The sequence below is a fragment of the Styela clava genome, chromosome 7 (assembly GCF_964204865.1).
Source record: "Styela clava chromosome 7, kaStyClav1.hap1.2, whole genome shotgun sequence".
Taxonomy (NCBI): Eukaryota; Metazoa; Chordata; class Ascidiacea; order Stolidobranchia; family Styelidae; genus Styela; species Styela clava.
This window is the reverse complement of record NC_135256.1, coordinates 9,845,557-9,867,650: the sequence shown is the minus strand read 5'-3', so window position 1 is coordinate 9,867,650 and position 22,094 is coordinate 9,845,557. Positions and strand designations below refer to the sequence as shown.

The following is a 22,094-nucleotide window of genomic DNA, read 5'->3' as shown; positions in this document are numbered from 1 at the left end:
TATAATCACAAGTAGATCATCGCTTCATCAAAAAACGAACAGTGCTGATTCGAATCACTACTTACCAGAAATGCGATTCAATTGCAGTTACATAGCAGGAAATGTAGCAATAATTATACATATTACTTCAGTATTATACTATTTACAAGTCATTCTTCGTCGAAGTATTAATTTGACCCATGGGAATATTAATTTGGCCAATTTGTGGTGCTGAATGAAAGCAAGCTGCTATATATAATAGAGCTTTGTAGCACTAAGGCTTTATTGAATTGTTTTTATGCCCGAGGAAAGAGGATGCCAAGTTAGTCACTGACATCGCAGATATATAGTAAGAATATCTGTTGCTGAATAGCCAGCAATTCAGGAACGAACACAAATAAATTTATCATCGAACAATTACGATTGTCATGTCATCTTTAAAAATAATGTTAAATAGCTGCTGCTAAAATATGTAATCGAACTGATGCGAATTTGGAAAAAAGATTAGGGTTTTAACTTCGTACGTAGATTGATGAACTTGAAAATGAGGAAATTATCATAAACCGATTTCATCATATTTACATATTTTACGTAACAATTAATTCAGTACTTTCGGGGATTTACTTTGTTCCTGGTAAATTACCTTGAATTATCTCGAACTGATATTATAATTTTGTATTTGGTGTCTTGAATGGCTAAATCTCGAATGCAACCCTCACAGTGCTTCTATATAAAACGTTGAGCGCCGTGGATCAACCTGATACTACCCAGTTCCACACACTTCATTACGTTTGTGATTACGTTTGTGTTTGAACTTCAATCGGGAATATATAGTAATTGCTGAAATTAACAGACACGAGTAAATACGAGGAAAAAATACTCATGATATTATATATATATATATAATAGATTTTATTTCTAGAAAAGTTCACAGCTAGTTGTATTAGACACACTGTTAGTTACTGTGTAAAAAGATAAGCCTTATTTTGGAACTCGTTCACTATGCAGATTTGTCACTATTATTTAGAATTAGAAGACAACTGTTCAGAGATAGTTTAGTGTAGACATTGGCGAGAGGGAGATTTATGAGCATATAAGACCCATATAAAATTGAAAATATGTTAAAAGAAAGTCCTTCTAATATCTTGGGACGCACTGTAACAAAATTTCTCTGTATTTGGGTTTTACAAACAATGTAAAAAACGTCTAGTCTCTCCAGTTTTAATAATGAATCCCCGTCCTATAAAACATGTTTAAAATGGTATGCTGTAACTTTGTAACAATACTTCAACAGCTTTTACAATAGGTTGGATGAGCGGTAAAGCAGGAAAAGTAAATATGTAATCTTTGACGTGCAAACAAATTCAAATTACAACTAAGCTTTCTTTCCTTCCGGTGCGTGCTGTCGAGCAGTTCAATAATGGGCGCTGGGAATGCGATTGACTACTGATTAACTTAGAATCTTGTTAAATTGTTTTTGACGGGTACATGATGACAATAGCTACAACATTACAGTGAGGTATTGCTGGATACAATGAAAGCAAACGTGAAGTCCAAGTGCAGTTTTTGTCAGCATTCCGATACCAATTACCATATATTGTTCTGATTTAAAACGCGATTAGATATACGGGAGAATCGTTTTTCTTGTGTTATGCATGCATGTACGAAAGGAGCGAAATATCAATAAAAGGAGTAAGCGAAAATAAATTTCTGAGAAATGTAAGAGTAGAGATAAGGTTCAGATATTTCTTGATTTCCAATTTTGGATTATATTATAGGGAGTTTTAGATACTGGCTACGTCTATATGCTAACTTTTGTTTAATCAAAGTAAGAATTTAATCTGAAGCTACTTTCTGAGTTGCCTAAATATGGAAGCTGAATCCGCTACGTCCAATAGGAGAGTGTACGACGAAGTTTCTCTTTCTGATCACGATGCTGTCAGGTAAAATCACGTACTTTGAAAATTAAAGATACTTTATTTTGCTTTTTGTACATTAATTAGGACAGAATTTTTAGGTTTGGAAAGAGAATATTATTTTGCATTAATAAATATTGCTCAACAAATATTGTCATCTGATTCGACTCGGAGTAATGTCAAGTGAAAAAAAAATACAAAAATAAAAGTATAAACTGACTTTTTGTTGCTTTCAGCATTAGGTTTGTTTTACGTATACAAATCATATAGAAACTTGCATAAACGACATCCGATATACAAAATATTTGCACAATACGTATTACTCAAGGTCATTTAGTCTGTGTGTGCTTATCGTCAAAAAATCTGTAAACTGATTGTTTAGTATCGATACTGACGGGAGTACTAATCCGAAAATTAGAATCATCGCTTGTATTGACTAAGACAATAACGGTTTTAATCTGAGTAAACAACACACATTTATGGATCTTACTAATAAGAGACCTAAGTGTTTCAAAATCATTACATTAAATGAAAGCACTGAATTCTAAATATAAGAGATGAACAACCGGCACTGCATCACACAATCATCTTTCAACATAAGGTTGAACTTTTTATCACGCATGGAACATGCTGAATGAGCTAATAACCAGATCCAGGTTTAAAGATGAGTAGTTTTACTTTGATTTACACTGGATTGTGGATGGATAAAAAATCTTTATTGTCTGGGTAATGAATTTCTGAAATTATTCTTCATATAAAGCACTCCATGCCTCAACGTTACCAGAATTATTTACCAATCCAAATTTTTTTTAATTTTTAGGAAAGAAAAATTCAACATTATGAAGAACATTCTTTTGATTTGTCTTTCTTTTCTTCTCAATTTCACGGCATTTGCAGGAATATCGAATCTTCAGTCTAGTTTGAATCCGGACGAAGGCCTAGGAACGGGATCTCTATCCATCATATATGGATCTCTTATCGTCTCTGCAATGTTTACACCAACTTTCAGTTTGTTGTTTACTATCTTTATTATTATTTTTAAAACTTGGGTATAAACTTGTGTTATGCTATATTTTGGCGGACTGAGATAACTTCCTATTGTTGATTTTCAGAAATTCATATTTTTCAAATTGTTATGTGACTCAAATTCATGATGAATCTCAACAAAATTACATGTTTATTTTAAATCGATAAAATTAATGAGAGATCTTTCAAAATCTCATCCCAATTCCTTTATTGCTATAGTATACGACTATTCATCAGTTACGACTTTAATATGTTTTTGAATACTTAAATAGAATAAACGATTACCGTTGAATTGGTACACCTCCAGCATAGAATTAAGCATTGACGTTCTGTAGTATGCAAAGTTATAATTCTTTTATTTTTTTACATTGAAGAAGACAAACTCCAGATTGATTCACAATGTCAGAGTAATTGAACAAGCAAAATTAGACATAGTATATATATATTGAAACATTTGCATCCCAAACCATCACAACCCCTTTTGGCACATTTGATTTGTCACATTTGTCAAATGCTTCGACTGTCCGAAAATAACATCACTTATCCCGCGTAACCCTAATCGAAATTTTTAATTTTGTTTAGTTATCAGACATATTGGATGTAAATGGACAATATTCGGTTCGATTCTCGGATACACGTGCTATTCACTCGCTAATTTTTATCCCTCATGGGGGACATTGGTGCCTGCTTCTATTATTTTAGGCTTCTCTGGCGCACCTCTGTGGTCAGCAAAATGTACCTACCTGACGACTGTGGCGAAAAGGTGGGTATAATAGAATCCGTTTTTGAAATCAGCAGAAGGATAGAGATAATAATATTTATTTACTAATAGATACGCAAGATTGACCAATGAGAGTGTGGATGCAGTTGTCAACAGATTTTTTGGGATTTTCTTCCTGATATTTCAAATGAATCAAATCATCGGAAATTTGATTTCATCATTTGTGCTCTCGTCAGCGAATACAGCCAGTCTTGGTACGATTATTTATTCATTATTTATACAGCGTTTATGTTTTCGTAAATTCTAAACTTGATTATTTTTGCATAAATATAAATGATTTGCCATTGTATTATTCCGTAACAAGTACATTACACTTTGGCATGTTGGTAAGCTTTGATAGCAAATTCATATAGAATTGCACGTTTATATAATATATATATATACGTAATTTCATAGGTGTAACCTTACGGTAACGGCAGGTGTTGTAAAGTTACCTGAAGATACTGATAAAAAAATTTGTTCAACTCCATATTTGATGTAAATGATCCAAATATTCTAAGTACTCGCATGATTTCAAACGCCTCATTTTTATTACAGAGTTTCCAGATAGTGTTAGTGAAGAAGAGAAAGTAAGGATTGAAAATTTCTGTGGTGCCAATGATTGTCAGAATGGCACTGGAAGAGGTTTGAATGTTTTTACGAATTATTTGTGCTTGGCCTTGGTCATTATTCATGGCAAAAGTACTCCTGACCCACAAAAGTTATCGGAATTTGAAGTGGAAATAGCGCAAAAGTATACCAGTAATCGGTGTTCAATGAAGTTTAACAGCCGTTTTATATTGCTGTCATGAACCTATAGTTTAATTATATAAGGTTCAACTTACATATATACGCAACTTTTCATTGCCTCGTTTTTAACAGTCAGCAGTAATCATTGTTCATGCATTTTGTGGTTTATTCGTTAGAAATTTCCTGGTATTTACCAAGCGATTTTATGATTAGGACTACGGAAGTAAAGTCCTGGATAATTAATTTTATGTGAATATGCAATGAAAAGAGAGCACCACCTGAAATGACAGTCAATTGGTAAAGTGGCCGTTGACTGTCTGATATCTGTTGAGTAGTTGTTAATCATTCCTCGCCCTGATCACTATATATCAGAGATCTTTCATTGTACTTAAACTTCTATTGATCAAATTGTACAGTTTGGTTTAATATATTAAGTACTAATTTCATTTTTAATTTAAAAGTAAACATCTTAATTTAAGCCGATTCAACTAAAGATGAAATTCCAGACGAGACCATTTACATATTGATGGGAATTTACACGGCCGTTGGACTTCTAGCTGCGGCAAACATGGCGTTTTTCGTGGACAGAATTGTGATTAGGTGAGGTTACCGCTTGTTAATTCAGAGTAATAGAACTTAACGTTTCCGGGTAAATTTTGTTAGCTTCGTTTGATAAAATTCAAAATAAACTTGCATCCTTCAACCTGCTCTGCCATCATAAATATAAGATTGGAAACGCAAATATTTGGGAATGCTAAAAATACCAGCCGTGACAAGTCTGGCTTGTGTACACAGATCGCAAAACTATAATTCAACGAATCTTTATTGTGATACCGCTTTATGGTTTATCTTAAAGTTCCGTTGCTATTGTGAAAATCATACACGAAAATATATAATTATAAGCGCTTTTTATATTGAAGTGCAACGAAATAATGGTGTTTCGCTAATTTATAAATTACTTTTAGTGATCTTAAGCTAAAAGGATGGCAGACATTTAACATTTTCCCATTCCCTAAAACAATGATATTGTATTATTTGCTATACCTAACATGCCTTTCTGCTTGTGAAAATTCTGGTATCTAAGAACAAAAAAAAAACAATAGTATGGGTGTACTTTCTGAAAATTAAATAGTAAAATGTAATGGTACATGCGGTAATTTTTGATATTATATTTCTGAACAGAGACAATGAAAGTCGAGGAACGAAAGAACTTCTTTCCGCAACATTCTTGCACATGAAAGATCGACGTCAAATTATGTTGATCATTATAACAATGTATTCTGGATTTGAGCAAGCATTCATAACGGGCGACTACACTCAGGTATCAGTTTTATTTGCAATTTCATTTAATTCTTTACTACAAAATTGAAAGGGGCACTCATGCAAAAGCAATTGAATTGCGAGCAACAATGATGGGACTAAAGTGATATCCGTGGTAAAAATATGTGCTATTTTACATTTGTTGGTTTAATCATATCTATGGGGGCTTGTATGTTAAGCGTTTTGTACAATGAAGAACAATACCCATTCTACAGTCCTTGTCAAACTAAATTTTAGTATTCCCATACACCTTATCAACTTGCAGAAATACCAGAAGGCTGTGTCCAATTTATTGTATATAACTAACGTGTGGTTTGATGTATTCAATTTCAATGATTTCTAATCGGAAACAGATTCCCAGAAAGCTTTTGACATTTTGTTACATGTTTATATGCACAACTTGATTCAACACTTTCTACTGGAATGGACGTGTAATGGTGCTGAGGTTAAAAATTAGAATGGTGACTAGAACGGATATCTTTGTCGACGGGCTCTTCAATTTTAATTACCTGTAAACGGACATTGAACACACTTCTTTTAAAAAGATAAAATTTTGCTATTGAAATATTGTACATCTATAGTTGAGCGGAAGTAAATAAACGAAACTGTCTGAAGTGCGGATATTGCCTTCTCAGGAATATCATAACGGAACTGATATAATGTATTCTATCTAATCATAACCAAATACTTTTATCTTACAGTCATTTATAACATGTCCGATTGCTGTCAACTGGATTGGCTTTATTATGATTTGTTTTGGAGGTGTTAACTCAATCTGTTCGTTCCTCTTCGGACGTATAGAAAAATATACAGGCAGAATACCACTGTTCTCTTTGTCAACTCTAATAAATCTTGGTATTATTATTACACTACTGGTGAGCTTTTGTTGACTGCATTGACCGTAGGCGTTAATAGTGATGCGAACTTTTTAAAAATATTTATAACTAAACTTCCAGGCAACGATGAACAGCTAGTTGCCTAGGCAAGTCTTGCAAGTGAAATTGTTGTATTCAGGCATACTTTTGGTGTATTTCACGAGAAAAATTTTTTCATGCATATTGAATCATACCGAATCCGTTATTTCACGTGATATGACATTCAAATTAAAAAGAATTGTTGATTTGAAACAGTTTTTACGGTCACATCAATGACCTTCCTAAGTGCACAGGTGCGCGGACGCAAGCAAACAGTTTGCTTACTGATTTTGAACAGACACGCCTCCTAACTCTGTATTTGCTCTGTCTTGTGTTAAGTTAATAATGAATCTTTTTGTACATATTTATCAGCTCATTGGCATGATAGTTTGGGGTTACATGGGTAAACAAAACCATATACAATTGCGGACATCGGTACCAGTCTTGAACGTTGAGGGTTGCAGAACCTTGCTGACATTTAGTAGATTTATATAAGAAGTAATTAAGTTATTCTGAGTAACATTGTATACTTCTCGTAATTATTCAGAAAATTCAGTAATTCCAGCACATCCTCTATTGAATCAAATGCACGGCGGTGTTTACGCTGATCATATATATATCACGACCTTTCCAGTACATCACAAATTTGATCATTCGTATAATATATAACAGGTATGGGTTCCATACCCAACAAGTCCAGCCCCTTTCTTCGTGATACCGGCATTTTGGGGAATGGCCGATGCTGTGTGGCAAACACAACTGAACGGTGAGTTGAATGGTCAAATTCACTCTAATATTATCTATCCAATGAATTATACAATTTTCCTGGTTTACACACTACCGTTAATTAAACGGATAAAAAAAAATGCCGTGGATAGCACCAAAAGATTTCATAGTAATCTCTAGAGAAAAAATGAACATACTATATTTTAAAACAGTATAATGCTGTTAGCTACCGAGACTGTTCAGTAATGTACAGATTGTATACCTTTAAGTTATGATTCTACAATATGTCTTATATTGCTTATTACAATTCAGATAATTTGATTCAGTTATTCTATACGAAAGTAATGTTGGTGTTCTAAACTTGATGTTGGTGTTCTGTTACAGCTTTGTATGGAGTGCTTTTCTTTAATCGACAAGAAGAAAGTTTCGCAAATTATCGCCTGTGGGAGTCTATAGGATTCGTTATTGCTTTTGCTTATCAAAGTTTCATCTGTGTCTACATAAAACTATACGTTCTTCTCAGTTTTCTGATTGTTGGGATGAGCCTATACCTTGCTGTTGAGGTTAGTGTTGTAAAACATTCAGTTTTTCTCTCTCAACTGATTGTGCGCGGAGCACAAGCACTTTATTATAGCATTGAGAGACTCAAGCTAGTTCAAGAACCGTACCTATTCTCGTTTTTCTTGTATATATATGTCTTGTACCAAAAATAAGAAAGATGGCCTTGAGTTGAATACCCTTACAAAAATAATCCGTATCTTGCAGATTATCAATAAACAAAACCACTTGATCAATAACAAAGTAGAAACACTTGTAACGTTAGCAAAACTTCTGATTGGGATAGAAGCCAAGGCGTACGTCTGTGTTTGAATAATAGCGCAATTGGCCGTGGAAAATAATAGATTTTGATGGAATTGGTAACTTTGAATGCATTTTTTGTGTCAAATGCAAGACAACTTACTACCAAGAACCTTAAAAAACCATGATGGGTCTGGTAAACATTTCGACGCGAATGCCTAGTTCCCAAGTTTAGGTATAAAAAATAAAAGAAAACTATGCTTATGCCAATTTTTACTAACATTTTTTGACCCTTTGGCTCTAATTCGGAGTAAACCTATAAGAAACCGTCCGTGATAATGAGACCTCACGATTCACGACATTTTACTTCAGTGTTGCCATATTTGTGTAATATAAATTGAAGCTGCATTGAGTACGTACGTATATATACATTTGTGTGCTGCAAAATACTTAACGAAATTTAGTGCGCATCTCTTTGATAACCAATATATAATAAATCTAATAGTAAGGTTATTTACAAAAATGTAGATAGCAGTCTGCAGAATTTAGCTTTCATTAGTATTATGTACATAATACTTTATGCCTTAACAATTTTCAGTTCTTGGAAAAGAGACGAGATAAGAACCCAACAGCCGCTGATATATCCAACGGTCAGACAGGTCAAAAGTCGTCGCTTGGTGACTCTCATGGAATACAAAACGGTGCATATCGTACGAACCCATCGGTAGGCGAGTTGACAAGCTTCTGAACAAAGATCTACGTTAACAATTTTATGATTAAGTTTTTCCATTTTTTGAGAATCTGTTTAATTTTTCGTTTTGCACCTTGCTTGTTATATGCGACATTAGAAGTGTCTCCGCTTCCATGAATTTGCCGAATAAATTGTATATATATATTCATCCATTATGTATATTGTTTTGGATTCTATTGTCTGAAGAAGTAGAAATTCAACTTCTTCATCATTAATATTCGTAAATCTTTAAGGATATCAAAATTTTTGTTTGATGTACGTTAACATTTTTATGATTTTGTTTTCCATTTTTGAGAATCTGTTTAATTTTTCGTTTTGCACCTTGCTTGTTATATGCGACATTAGAAGTGTCTCCGCTTCCATGAATTTGCCGAATAAATTGTATATATATATTCATCCATTATGTATATTGTTTTGGATTCTATTGTCTGAAGTAGTAGGAATTCAACTTTTTCATCATTAATATTCGTAAATCCTGAAGGATATCAGAATTTGCGTTTGATCGTCGGCAAATTTTAGAGCGACAACAATAGTGTTGCGATTGCGCCATCGACGGTACAGATAACTGTTGTTTTATTCTGGAAGCTATTTTTGATTAAACTTTGAATTTATTATTTTTTTGTATTGAATATGTCACAGTATTTTATCATACTAATGATGGTAGAATGAAATTCTACGCACTATTTTTATAGTGCTCCTGAAGTATGCGCACCAAGATGTCGCATAACCTGAACCCTAACCTGGTACACAACCTGAGTTCAGGTTGTGCACCATTTTCGTGCGCATACTTCAGGAGGTCCATTTTTAATATTGTAGACATGCTATAACATGTTATAAACCACATCCATGTGTCGTTATTTTGTGATATAATCGGCAACTAATAAATTTTACGCCTGGCCTGAGTCAGACGTCATTGCGCAAGCAGTCTGCGACAAAATTTTTGTAGAGGGTTTTATGAGTTGATTCATTTCTTTTTCGAACAAGCGGCTTTTTAAACATAAATTGCTGCCAAATCTGAAATAATCGTAAATAGAATCGATACTCAAATTCTGCTATATATCCATTTGAACCGCTGTATGCCAAGTTTCTTTCTCCGTTAACGTATAATTCGGTGATGTGAAGCTAACATTGTTCCGAGTCTTGCCTACTATGACAGATAGGAATGCTTACTATAAGCATAAATAAAAAACGATAAATCATTTGTCTCCATATCGATACCGAAGAATAAAGCGTGTTTTGATTTTAAAATTGATTGCACTGCGTAGCTTCATGTTTCCCAGAGTAGGGCAGATTCTTTATTACAAGACCATATTTCGTGTTTGAATATTCGCTCCATTAAGCGTCTATTCGTTACAGAAAAACAACTGTTTGCACTGATCTTTATATCAAACAATAAAATTACCGCAATGTCGACGAGAAGCTGCAAGTTATTGTTACACAACGATTAAGGTCAATTGCAGCGGGCGATTAACCACGGTCAATTTACTAGCAATGGTCGTGATGTTTCAAACCAAATTTGCAATCTAAATAGCCGGGGGATACGCCGTGCATGCCGCATATTCACTTCCAAAACGTAAGGCATTTGTGAAATTAAGAATGGAGAATGGTTCTATTTCAATGGAGGAAATATTACCAAGATCTTGTGTTTGCAAACATGGATTTTTCTCAGGTTTTAAAATTTCGATATTGAGTCAGTTACCGATAACATTCAGATGTTTTTTTTTAACTGCGTACATTATAAGCTTTACTGAGTAAAACCGCCTGAGTATTTCTATGTTGTAACTGGCCCAACGGAGGTCTTGATTTACTATAGTTAACTGGTATTTTGGCGTCGTTTACAGATTTTTGTCCGCAATGCATTTGGGCAATTCATCAGCGACTGTAAATGGCCATTAACGCCAAAATAAAATGAGGGATTAACAGACCCGCATGTTTTACGATACTTCTTCGCTTGGAAATCGAGACTTAGACCATGGGAGATAGATGGAAGTTCGTTGGCCGCGTATTATTATTGGAAAGATGTCATGCCGTTGTCTGAAACGTATATGGTGCATGAAAATCATTTAATTAGATTTGAGCAATTAAACAGCGATTTTATCACCTCCCTGGAATTGATTTCCTTTTAATGACTATTAAACGGATGGCAAGTTCGTTTACCCTTGATGAGATTAAAGCGGCGACTGACACATAATGATATTTAATGTTTGTCGGTCGGTCAGTTGGATGATCCATCACTATATTTAAGAATGCTTTGATAGGTTAAAGTTTAGTTTTCGAATGATTTCCTAGATACCGGAATGAAAAGTTGCACAGTGTTATTATTGTTATAAACAATAGGTGCGTTGGTTATTGTGATTGTTTTAAAATGAGAATGGCGTTTGAAGTCATAGAGCTGCAAATAATTAGCTGCATGGCTGTAAATTACACATTTAGGTGATTGTCTGACAGGAAAAGCGCATATTTCAATATCAGAGAAAAAAGTGTAGGCAGTGTAGTCTTCAAAACACGTATGCTAAACCCCCAATACTTTGGCTGGATTAACCCAAGGCGCAAATTGTCCTTTAAAAATTCAGTGCCACGTTCAATTGTTGGAGAGGGACAAACAATTCAATGATTTACACTTTTTCAATACACGTCTCCAAAAATGGAGATTGGATGCGAAGGATTTTAATGTGACTAGTACGAATAAATTTGTTTTTACTCGCAATTTTACATGATTTAGGTCTTTAGGATCTGCTTTTATATAATTTGAGAAGTGAATCTCGGAGTGTTTCAGTCGTGATGAATGAATAATTGAGTTCATAAAAGAAACTGCATTTAAATAGCTTTTAATTAGTAAATATAAAAGTGCGAAATTCCGTATAATCCTGTTATGGCATTTTTCGATTTTTCACTACTAGTCAGACATTGACCTTCGCTTGTGATGTCATAAACGAAACATTCAATTTATGTAATAATAAAAAAATAAATATACATATCGTCAGAGTGCCACAGTCATGATACCAATTGCAATTCGGAAATAGGTGAAATATGCTTCAGAAGGTACAAAATTTAAACTTTAAAACAAGAAACTCACGTCAAATTGTTACATAGCATGCAATGTTTGATATATTTTAATTATAAAAAATAGTGCCGATCTATTGATTGAAGCCAAATTACTTGCATTATCGTGCGGAATTTCATAATGTGGAACAGTGAAAAGGCGACCATGTAAATGCTTTGGAATAGTTGTGCTGAGAAAGCATTAAATCATGTATGGCCAAAGCATGTTCATTGGTTGACTAAAATATTGCGTGCATATATTGGCCACTAAACTCAATACACCCTGGCTAAGTTAGTTTTATTCTTAAGAAGTTAAGACACACTAGATTCTCAGGTACGGAGAAGTATGGACCTCAACGTTGAAGCACGATCCATCCGTGGGTAATACTTGGTTATTTATAAATGAATAAGTATTCGTTAACTGCGTAGTAAAGTAATGTTGTGCGTCTTATTTATCAGGCGTTGTCATCTGCTGTAGGATAGTTGAACGACCCCGCAAGGCCCACAAGCAGCTGCGCGAAATTCTTCAATAAATATGAATGCACTTCTGTCCCAAGGGAGACGATATTTCAAATGCAAACTTAGGAAGAGTGTGCGTACGTTGGTAAAACGCATCGAAGTTGCGAGACGAAAAAGAGATCGGAATGGCAATGATATTTGTTTAGACTGGAAAGGGCGTTCAACGACCAAAAGAAAAATATACTTGGTATAAGAGAATTCAAAAATATAGGGACTGCGACGGAACAAAGTACTTACTATGCAATATCTGCTATTTTTACTTACGTTTTTTGGAATCGATTTAACTGTCAGAAGTCAGTTTGTGTGAATTATCAAATCTGGCATTACTGGTAGATATAATGAGCTTCTGAAGAGCGATTTTCCCGGGTATAATGCTTGTATATATGTACTAAACTCATGTCATTTCGATAAAACGATTGATACGCAGTTCATTTGTCAGGTAAAACGATATAGTGAGTTGAGTTCTTGATTTTCTGTAAACTTTTCTCGGGTCACGTAGAGTCTACGAACTGACCGCAGCAGACTAAATGTTCAGTTTTTCTGCACTAAACGGACTGTTCCTTCGAGATTTTCATAACACTCCAAAATTAAATATATAGTCGCTTCAACTTCGTTTCTGACATTTTTACGGACTGTACTAATGATAGTTTGGGTTCCAGGTTAGACGGTTAGTGCTTTTTTGTGTTCTTTATGCAGATGCGACACGAAATGTATGCAATGAAAAAGCGTTGTATATAAATAATAATACAAATTGTATTGATCTTTGTATTATTCTTGAATTATGTATGTTTACTGTTATTCGGTTAGTAGAAGCATCTCGTAATATTCGTTATTACTACGGGTATCCCGGTAGACTACCGGCACCGCAACCTTTACGACTTCGCCTGATCACCGAATCGCGAATGCGGTACCGCTACAAGGTGCGCATTTTTTCATTTTAATAACGTCACCGCACACGAAAGAACGAATTCGCAGAAATATTTTAAATATATAAAGGTGATAGTCTTCTAGCGAAAAATACAATCTTTGACCACCCAAAAATTCAAAGCGATTGGGACAGTAGTCGATGAGAAAAGCTTCTTTTTCATAGCATCAAGATCAAGAATACAAAATGACACTTTCTCCAAATTCTTAAATAACAGGAAGCAATTGATTGTTAAGTAAGCGCATAAAAACTTGGCATGCTGCTCACTATATGAACGTTTGTATTAAAGCCAGGCATATATATACTCTGTATATTTTGGAAATACCTCAGTGTTATCGAAAAATATCTGAGCCAAGATGGTGAAACTGCCTGTGATATGAATCTGACAACAAGTTGCAAAAATATTCAAAATTGTCCACTATCTATTACTACTTCATTATGATAATACATTTAAGTCATTACGCCCAGTTTAATTGCTATTTTTTGCACTGTGATTGATGGAAAATCAATAGCATTTATCATTAGCCTATAGTAGACTACATAAACATATGCGTGTTTTATTTAGTCGATTTTGCATGCTAAGTGATGATTTTTAATAATATTTCGATCACTGGCGATAGTTTGTTAGTTACCTGACATATACATTGTGGTAATAGGTAAGCTGTAAAATTTTGACGTATGGAATTTTTTTTAGTTATAAATGACGACCGCGTGCATATTGGTTTTTAAGATGGCCTTACACGATTTGAATATATACAGTAGCTTAGGTACGTACATCAGAAATATAGGAAAATTAGACATATTCTTCAGTAGTCAATGCTTATTATTGTGGATTTTAAGTCTCAGACAAAAAAAACGTTGAATCTGGTGGTCTGGTATTGCAGTTGCATAAACGCCAATAATTCTGTCAGTGTCGCTACAGAAATACGTGATATAAAACTATTGTAACAGCCCACTTCAGGAATGTCTATGTTTTTTTGATTATCCTATAAATATAATATTAACGAATAGCCAGCAATTGTATAGCCAGCTATCAAAGTCACAATTTTATGTTTAAGATCAATGCCTCTCGGAATTTGAATTTTACTTCGAAATACAGTAATATTAAAATGTAATTTTTACGTCATATTCAATGCTGCCATTTAAGTCATATTATGATGGCATAGTAAATGGTTCGAAGTCGCCCGCTATATTATCTTTGATCGCTGTTTTCGGTTAATGAGAAAAAAGCCCTTTACAAAAGAAAAATTAAAAATATAAATTTAAGATTTAAATCGGTGTTATTTAGTTATATGTGGCTTAGAATAAACATTTCACGCAAAAATATTTTTGCTCCAAATTCACTATTTATGTTATTTTATTGTTGCAAGTTTTATTAATCATAGGACATTATAAAAACAAAATATACAACTGCATATTGTACGCGCTTAATTACTTTCCTCTCAGACCTTTCAGAATATGGTTTGGCAAAAATGTACTCTATTGTTTGTGAACAAAGTGTAAAGCACAACTAATACTAAAACACATCGATTTGATCAATTAATTTAAAGCACGTTTCCCCAGTACGTTGTGGAATTTTGATTTCTTTCGATTAAGTAACGTCTTAAAAATTATGTATACATAAATTCCTGATCGGCCAAATTTATTCTAACGGTAATTGAAACGATTTATTTTGGGAAAAATATATTAATTAGATCATCAAACTAAGGTTGTGGCGCCAATAAACTAATGGAAAGTTCTGACATCCATCAGCGTTACGATCTTGAATATAGCAGTAGGAAATGTCATATGCCAGGGATTTAAAAGCAATCTCTGCTATTGTCTTCTAATTAGAATAATTTTGTGTGCTTATCGATTCCTCAAATAGACTTCAGGGATTGTGCTTGACTTGAATCCATTACTCAAAATAAATTGCATTTCAAAACAAATTGTTTATTTTGTTGTTTTCGCAGGTATAATGCCCGAACCTAATTAGCACAATAGAGATTAGTTTGTTCGTAGCCTATTTTCTCTAATCACACTGCTCCCGGGAGGTCGCCAGTGTGAGTTATGCGTGTGCTGAGGTCTCGGTAATTTTTCACAACAGCGCTTATAATTTGGTCGTACAGAATGAATAGGAAAGCCCTCATCGAAGTAGGTGAAGACGAGCAGGAACGCCGTTTACAGCTAAACAAGCTTTCACTTGTCGAACTGACCGTTCAAGATGAGTCGCGACATGGACAATACGTTATGGCTATCATTGGCAAGATCCGTGTAGCAAATGTAGGATTTGAAAAATTCGTATTTGCTCGTGTTACATTCAACAATTGGGCCTCATTTCGAGACTACAGTGGATCATATATAGAAAGTAGTCCAGACGGTACAGGTGACATCTTCGCCTTTGGATTCACTCGTCGTGATAAAACGTAAGAATGAAATTTGATATAAATGCAGATAAATATTTAACCTATTAGCTTCGATACCACTATTGTTTTGTAAAACAGACTCATGTTGCTATGACAATTACTACATAATTCATAGCATCAATTTAACATTGAACATTCTTCGAGTCCAAATAAAAGTTCTGGTTCCGGTTTGTATGCTCAATTAGGGTTCTAAAAGTAATCCGACACACATCCTTATTATGTTCAGCCGCTTATATGTGATTCGTGGATTTTCTCGGCAATCAATCTCCAAACCTCAACAAAAGTTGTTCATATATGTTGCAGTGTCGCATATTTCTGGCTGTAGTGTGGCTATATATAGCTCTGAAGCTGGTAGCTTTGTGGTGGGCCATGTAGTATTAAGCTTGCCTTTAGCCGGTTTTTCTCTCGTTCTCATTGTATTTTTATATGCAGTGATGTCTATAATATACCTCGAGCTGTTATAACTTCAATATACAGTATATCGATTATCCAAATACCTAAACTAATGTCAGTGTTTTTTTTTGACAAAGATAATGGCATTTCTACCCTTTTACGTTTCGTCGGAAGTTTATATATGTATTTATTAACACTGAAGGCGAAATGGAAATTTAGAAAAAATGGATTATAACGCCATCGGGTGATAAAGCAGTATCTGTTATAAAAAGATGAAAATGTCGTCAGTTTTCTCGTTTGACTTTGAAAACACATGGTACTTATGTGCCTTTTTATTTTAACATTTAAATGTCTCTCTCAACACCAAGCAATAAAATATATGTATCTAATGGAAGCTACATAATAGTTGTGTATGCATATAGATTTGTCACATCAAGATTAAGAATTTATGAGGTCGTTCTAGTAGTTCAAAGCTCATGTCAATCTGAACAATCTACATCAAAGAAATGTTATAAAACTAAATCAGCAGTCAAGATAGCGTAATCGTATTTACAATGTTATGATGTTATAACTAAATATAGTATTCCAACATATTAGCTTAATTTCTTCATGCACAAGTATAGTAAGTCTTTAGTTTTGCTTTCACCTAACCGATGCAGCCTAAATTCTTTTGTGTTTATGAAAATTATTTTCCATCTCTTATTTCAGGCCAGTCAACGTTGAATTTGCATTATCGGGCTCATTGGAAGGAAAAGAGTATTGGGAAAATAACAACGGTAAAAATTACTGTTTTCACTTAAGTGAAGATCCTCTTAATGACATAGCAACTGGAAAATCCGAACCGGGCGTTGTAACGACCTGGCGAGTAGCAGAAGGAAGTTCTCCAGATAAACAAGAGGAAATTGTCTTTGATACATCTAGTTATCCACATTTTGAAGCTCACCCCTTAACGCCAACCAAACTCAGTTATTATACGACGTTGCATCGGGCGCCAGAAGAAGAAGTTGTTCCCAGCAAAGCGCCTGATACAAAACATATCCGTGCCTTCAATGCATTGGCAATTGGAGAGTTGTGCGAAGTTGAAGACAAACCCAGCAATCCAGATGATGGAGCTATCGAGGCGACAACTGCTACTTTTGCGGAAACGGGTGTTTGCATGACCGGCGAAGAAACGCAAGATGGAATCGAAGTTCAAGCAACGGAACCGACACAAGATCAACAAACAGTTGAAGATCCCATTGAACCGATTAAAATCACCAAACCGATAGACGACGAATCGCCTGATGACGTTTTTGATAAATTAGAAAATCCGAAAGAAGAAATGCGAGTTGACCTTCAAATCATTGAGGAACCTGGTGACGGAAACAGGCCAGATGGTGAGAGAAAAGATACCGACTTGACGGCAAACGATGCTGCGGGTCAACAACTAACAGAACAAGACCCTGGTAAGAAAAAAGACAAAAAACAAACAAAGGATGAAAAAAAGAAAAAGAAAGAGGCGAAGAAGCAGGAGAAGAGCGACAAAAAGGAAAAGAAGTAAGTGTAGTATTCAGACTATTTTCCTTTGTTATGTCGAGCTAAAACATTTTTCGCGGTAATCGTAACGTATTATAAATAAATACGCCCATGGATAATTTCACGCGATCTGGTAGAGGCTACTTTTGCTAGGAACAAAATTGATACAAAGCTTATATATATACAGCATAGCCAGTTAATATGTAAATGCGATAATAACCATGCCTCTTAGAAATAAAACCCAGATTTATTTTTTCTGCTAACAATTGGATAGCCAGAATCTCGCATTTGGTTTTATGAAAGTTTTGATTAATATCTCAGAAAATCTAAAAAGAGCAAAGCTCCTCCAGTACCCCAAACTCAACAAAACGAAGATCAAAAACCAGATTCTGATACACAAGAACAGAAAAATGGAAAGGATAAAAAACCATCTCCTGATCTCCAAAATGGCGACGACCAATCAGTTTCAAGTAAAAAAGAAAAAATAGGTAAATCCCTTTGGATTGAATTTTTCCGATATTCTAATTGTACGAATAATGAGTTCAGTTTTATCGGGACCAACAAATTACCCTTGTTTAATATTTACGAGCTCAATATAACTTTTTACAAAATGTCACTTCATTGAGACCATTATTTCTATTGATCGACTCAAATTCCACACAAAATGACGTATTATCATCAATAATATGCGAAGTAAAATATGCAAATAGCATGTTACTTTTAAATGAATATTGTCCATTGAACTATAGAACTGGTTTACTGTAATAAAAATACGTTACAGAAGCACGTTTGAGAATGACGAGACGTAACTTTTCGACTAATTTTGCGGGACAAGCGTCATGGTAGATGCTTTCATTTGTTTTATATTTTTCCAGGAGACGAAGATTCCCCAAAGAAGCCAAAGAAAGGTTTTCTTACGAAAATGGCGTGCTGTGGAAAGGCCGAACCAGACTGATCTCGTCTGATGTGGTTGACCTATTACTTTGTTTTATGAAGAGTAAAACCTATAACTTTTTGTTTTATCTATGTCAGTATTACGGGTCATCGTTTTTGGCACTTGATGTACTAACTACTAATGCACATTTTCATAGCACTTCGTTTTGGCAAAAAAAGGAATTTTTATTTATATCGAGTGTTTGGTTGGGAATTTGGGGTAAGTTATATGGCAACGGAAGAGTTTTAGGATAACCTCAGATGATAGCAGAATTATTGAATTTATTTATGTGGATAGGAAATACAGTGTAAGAGAGTTCAGATGCCAGTGGCGTTCAAACTTTAAAAAGTTTTTTTCTTGGGTCGATTTGTGCGATTTCCCCTTTTTTAGCGTTGCGCGAAGCCTGATTGAACTAGGCTACTTCGAAGTGGTGATTCAGTTTGATAGGTGAGAGCACACTGTGTACTTTAATGATATAAATCATTATCTCTCTCTCTCATTCTTTTTAACCTATTCGGTTTGAAATGATTATAGAGGTTGTGTTTGGTTGTACCATAGTTCTTTACAGCTTACTTATCTCAAAATATCCCTATTTTGAGCAATGTATGATTCTCTGATCAAAAATATCTGACTGCACCAAGATGGCGCACATCCTGAACATAGTTTGTTTACCAGGTTAGGGTTCAGGTTGTGCGCCATCTCGGTGCACATACTTCGGGAGTGCCCTAAAGTCTATATAGTGTAGTGTAGAATCTACACAAACACAATATTAAATAAATATGGTTCAAATCTAAACACCTAAATAGCAAACTGGCAAACACTGAGAAGAAGTTCAAATTCGAACTTATTGGAATAAGCAGACATGTTTGTTTGCACACTTATGACAAAGTTGAAACCGAGAAACAAAACCTTAAGATTGGTTATTTACCACTATTAACTAGGCTTACCATACGTCCCGGTTTAGCCGGGACAGTCCCGGATTTGACATGCTGTCCCGGCCGGTTGACTCAAATGTCCCGGTTTGTCAGCACGGTTTTCATGGGTAAAAAATTCAAATTCATTATTATTACAAATTTTTTTTTTAACGGTGACAGCCCATTTACCACTGTTTTGCGACACACTTTGCTAGTTCAGAGAGAGAAATCGCTCTATTGTTATGTCACAATTAGCATATGTTTTAATGCGTTTTCTGGCGTTAACTGCAATGTCGTTAAGTTGTCGAAATGCCAAAAAGAAAGTACAAGTTTTCTGATGAGTTGAAGAAAGATTTTCCTTATTTGAAGCAAACTAAAGGAGGAAAGGTACACTGTACGCATTGCAGATTTGTTTTTCTATTAGTCATGGCGGACATTCAGATGTCAACAATCATATCCAAAGCAGGAAGCACAAAACATTGAGGCATCGACTCGACTGACCAATTTTGCGATAACAAATATTAGGATGATTCTGTGTCGTTGGCAGCCGACATTTACCTATCACACTGCTATTCATGACCAAAGTTTTGACTGCACCTCTAAATTAATTTCAAATTTTTTTGGGGCTAAATTTGCATTAACAAATATACACAGTTAGAATTTTTGATGTCCGCTGTCTGATAAGCGGATTCGCTGATTTTGCACGTTTAGCCAGAAATAAATGAGAGTTGGTGCATTGCTCCGCTGTTCTCCTCTGAATTTAATGATGATTTACTTCAAGCTCGAATGGCAACAAAACGCAGAAAAGTTGAAGCTAAGTGCAAAGGGTTCAAGCTGAAAATATTCAAATGGAATTTTTTGAGATGCAATGAGGAAATAAATCTATATTCTATTCGAGAGATGTATCACTGCATGATTTTTAATATAAAAAGTATCATCCGTTCAGTTTCAACTTTCTAAAAATATGTGCGGCCCGCCAATGACTCGCAACCCTTAATTTTGGCCCTCGGGCGACAAAAGGTTGCCGACCCCTGCCGTAGATGTTGCAAATATTCTGTCAGAGGTGAAGCTAAATTTGCAGGGAAAAAATTTGTATTTAAAAAGAATGTTTGCGATTTTTAAAAGAAATGTCTATCGTATATAGAGCTGCACGATGAAGCCTACAATGCTGCCAGGCCACACATATGGACAAATTTGAAGAGTGAAATAAACTGGACTGTTTGTGTTTGGTCTGCAAAATTGATAAATGATATGATTGGTTAGCTGATCAGGTTTTGAATAGCGATGCACTTTTCGACGAATACTGATAAAGAGATATTTATCTGAGCGTGGTTCAAATGCAATTTGACTTACTTTGCCGGTTGAAATTAAGTAGACAGAGATGTTTAACGTTTTTTTTAACAGAAATATTAGCATTTCGAATTTGCAGCAAATTGGTTGATTTTGTTTTTCGGAACATCTGTTAAAAGGATATTTTCCATTGTTAAAAAATTTTGGTCCGAAAGCAGGTGCAGAATGCCAGAAGAAAATATAAAACCACTCCGTAACCTGCAAATTTAATGGTGATGTCTCTTGTTATCAGTTTTATGACAAAATCAAAACAAGAATTTTTGAGAAAGGTTCCATCTGCGGACAAATACTTTTGGTCTAAATGAATAATACAAACTAATTTTTTGTGTTTTTTCTAATTCAATGATCAGTAGAGATTTACAGCCGTATATACCCGCAATGGCATGGTAGACGTTCCAATATTATCAAGACTGGCAATCGACCGAATGTTTGCCAAATCGCACCGTCCCGGTTTTTTGTTTCAGATTTATGGTAAGCCTACTATTAACTAATCTACTCAACATACAAATGCCTGTGCAATTATATTTCAAAACACGGGCATGATATAGCACAATTATTTATCTTGACTGAAACTGACTACAATAAAGGCATTGTAATGCACGTCATCAACATAATAGTGTTGGGCATGAATAAAAGCGAAAAACAGGAAAATTGTACACATTTTCTGAGCCATTCAGTCTGTATAGGTCAGGACAACATAAAGCTTGAAAGTATTTGCATCATTTTGTAAAGATTATTTGGCGATATATTTCCAAACGACTTGCTACATTTTCTATTGTATAATTTCATAGGTTCTAATATTACCGTCAAAAACAGAATATTAAACACGCACTGCCTGTTCTCCGATGTTAAAAACACGCAGTGTGCTAGTGAACGTGAGAATTATTTTGAATGGAAAATAAGCAAATTTAACAGACAATTAAAATATTTAAATATCTTGTGCTTAATTAATGTACTTTAAAGAAAAAAGTATAAGCTGACAGAATATCTTAAAGATGATAAGGCAAAACACAAAATGATTTAATTGCAATATTTATACAAGAACCCAGTTGCAAAAATACTCGAAGAATACTCGGCGGTATGGCGGTATCTCGAGGGGGATAATTATATGCGAGAGAATTGATGGACTCCTTGCCGCTGATGATTAAATCGTCTAA

At 34.6% G+C, this 22,094-nt stretch overlaps 2 protein-coding genes across 2 annotated transcripts; both read left to right on the top strand.

Moving 5' to 3' along the window:
* Nucleotides 1-1,414: 1,414 nt before the first annotated feature.
* LOC120328868 (protein unc-93 homolog A-like) lies at nt 1,415-10,403 on the top strand. The gene is made up of 11 exons (XM_039395418.2): nt 1,415-1,922; nt 2,716-2,903; nt 3,504-3,684; nt 3,754-3,896; nt 4,240-4,326; nt 4,911-5,031; nt 5,614-5,752; nt 6,453-6,626; nt 7,338-7,431; nt 7,776-7,954; nt 8,788-10,403. The coding sequence occupies exons 1-11, from the start codon at nt 1,849-1,851 to the stop codon at nt 8,935-8,937; spliced, it is 1,530 nt and encodes a 509-aa protein (XP_039251352.2). The 5' UTR covers nt 1,415-1,848; the 3' UTR covers nt 8,938-10,403.
* Nucleotides 10,404-15,362: 4,959 nt separating this feature from the next.
* Nucleotides 15,363-18,865, top strand: LOC120328503 (uncharacterized). Its single transcript, XM_039395012.2, has 4 exons — nt 15,363-15,831; nt 16,933-17,760; nt 18,061-18,227; nt 18,615-18,865. The coding sequence occupies exons 1-4, from the start codon at nt 15,536-15,538 to the stop codon at nt 18,692-18,694; spliced, it is 1,371 nt and encodes a 456-aa protein (XP_039250946.2). The 5' UTR covers nt 15,363-15,535; the 3' UTR covers nt 18,695-18,865.
* The last annotated feature ends 3,229 nt before the right edge of the window (nt 18,866-22,094 follow it).